Source organism: Atractosteus spatula, chromosome 5, assembly GCF_055471065.1.
Source record: "Atractosteus spatula isolate fAtrSpa1 chromosome 5, fAtrSpa1.hap1, whole genome shotgun sequence".
NCBI classification, from domain to species: Eukaryota; Metazoa; Chordata; class Actinopteri; order Semionotiformes; family Lepisosteidae; genus Atractosteus; species Atractosteus spatula.
In genome coordinates, this window is record NC_142710.1 from 12,081,378 (window position 1) to 12,083,886 (window position 2,509).

The 2,509-nt window shown below is 45.5% G+C and overlaps 1 protein-coding gene across 1 annotated transcript in view; it reads left to right on the forward strand.

Annotated features, from left to right (window-relative positions):
* Positions 1 to 2,188, forward strand: part of rec8b (REC8 meiotic recombination protein b) — a 23,411-nt gene extending 21,223 nt beyond the window's left edge. The window contains exon 18 of the mRNA XM_088916741.1: positions 233 to 2,188. Within this exon, the coding sequence (XP_088772867.1) occupies positions 233 to 321 (89 nt within the window). The 3' untranslated portion in view covers positions 322 to 2,188. The remainder of the gene's footprint in view (positions 1 to 232) is intronic.
* Positions 2,189 to 2,509: the final 321 nt, after the last annotated feature.

Genomic DNA, 2,509 nt, shown 5'->3' on the forward strand with positions numbered 1-2,509 from the left:
CTGTTCAGAGAGGACACACTCAGTGTTCACAGCCTGGACACAGACAGACCTGGCTGTCCAGAGAGGACACACTCAGTGTCCACAGCCTGGACACAGACAGACCTGGCTGTGCAGAGGATACACTCAGTGTCCACAAACTGCCCATAGAAACTGGACTATCCAGTTGTTTACAGTGTATATTAACTGAATGTGTGTGTACAATGTGTATTAATTGAATGTGTGTGTTTTTCAGAGTTGGTGTCTGCAAGAATCCTGAAAGTGTATCAGGCTGAACCCTACAGCATCATCATTGTGACACCTGGAGAGCTGTACTCATACTAACACACTCACTCACACTGACACACAGTGATATACGGTTACAACAATTGATACACACTCAGTGTAGGGAGGTGAGGGTTACACACACACTTAATGTGATTACAGTATGAAGGGTTAGGGCTACAGTATATAGAGGTTAAGGGTACACACACAGTGTAGAGAGGTAAGGCTTACAGTGTAGAGAGTTAGAGCTACAGTTTAGAGAGGCTAGGGTTACACACACAGTGTAGAGAGGTTACGATTACAGTGTAGAGAGGCTAGGGTTACACACACACTCTGTGTAGAGAGGCTAGGGTTACACACATACTCCGTGTAAAGAGGTTATGGTGACAGTGTAGAGGTGTTATGATTACACACATACTCAGTGTAGAGAGGTTATGATTACACACATACTCAGTATAGAGAGGCTAGGGTTACAGGGTTACAGGGTTACAATGTAGAGAGGATGGAGTTACAGTGCAGAGAAATTAGGGGTACACACAGTGTAGAGAGGCTAGGGTTACACACACACTCAGTGTAGAGAGGTTAGGGTTACAGTGTAGAGAGGCTATGGTTACACACACACTCAGTGTAGAGAGGCTAGGGTTACACACACACACACTCAGTGTAGAGAGGTTAGGGTTACAGTGTAGAGAGGCTAGGGTTACACACACACTCAGTGTAGAGAGGCTAGGGTTACAGGGTTACAGGGTTACAATGTAGAGAGGATGGAGTTACAGTGCAGAGAAATTAGGGGTACACACAGTGTAGAGAGGCTAGGGTTACACACTCGGTGTAGAGAGGCTAGGGTTACACACACACTCAGTGTAGAGAGGTTAGGGTTACAGTGTAGAGAGGCTAGGGTTACACACACACTCAGTGTAGAGAGGCTAGGATTACACACACACTCAGTGTAGAGAGGTTAGGGTTACAGTGTAGAGAGGCTAGGGTTACACACACACTCAGTGTAGAGAGGCTAGGGTTACAGGGTTACAGGGTTACAATGTAGAGAGGATGGAGTTACAGTGCAGAGAAATTAGGGGTACACACAGTGTAGAGAGGCTAGGGTTACACACTCGGTGTAGAGAGGCTAGGGTTACACACACACTCAGTGTAGAGAGGTTATGGTTACAGTGTAGAGAGGCTAGGGTTACACACTCGGTGTAGAGAGGCTAGGGTTACACACACACTGAGTGTAGAGAGGTTATGGTTACAGTGTAGAGAGGCTAGGGTTACACACACACTCAGTGTAGAGAGGCTAGGATTACACACACACTCAGTGTAGAGAGGTTATGGTTACAGTGTAGAGAGGCTAGGGTTACACACACACTCAGTGTAGAGAGGTTATGGTTACAGTGTAGAGAGGCTAGGGTTACACACACACTCAGTGTTGAGAGGCTAGGGTTACACACACTCAGTGTAGAGAGGTTATGGTTACAGTGTAGAGAGACTAGGGTTACACACACTCAGTGTAGAGAGGCTAGGGTTACACACACACTCAGTGTAGAGAGGTTATGGTTAGTGTAGAGAGACTAGGGTTACACACACACTCAGTGTTGAGAGGCTAGGGTTACACACACACTCAGTGTAGAGGAGTTAGGGGTACAGTGTAGAAGGGTTAGGGTTACAATAGAGAGAGAGATTAGGGTTTACAGTGTACAGAAAGGCTCAGGATGCAGTGCTCACTCTGTTTCAGAAGTGGTTGCTATGATTTTTCTCACTTACTGTTCTAAGTGTAGACATTACAAGACAAGACAAGAAAGTAGACATTAAAGACAAATTTCTTATAACAAGAAATTGTTTTTCTACTTGATGTTATTTTTTGTCCAAACCACACTGTACATATTATGGCTCAGGATTCTTCTAGATTAAAGATCCATGTTAAAGAGCCCATCTCTGTGTCTGATTGGTGAGCAGGTAGGGCTTGTGATCAGTACATGAACACTGCACTGAGAGAGAGGGGTTAATACAGACACACTGACTGACTGGACACTCCAGTACATTAACACTGCACTGAGAGAGAGGGGTTCATACAGACACACTGACTGACTGGACACTCCAGTACATTAACACTGCACTGAGAGAGAGGGGTTCATACAGACACACTGACTGACTGGACACTCCAGTACATTAACACTGCACTGAGAGAGAGGGGTTCATACAGACACACTGACTGACTGGACACTCCAGTACATTAACACTGCACTGAGAG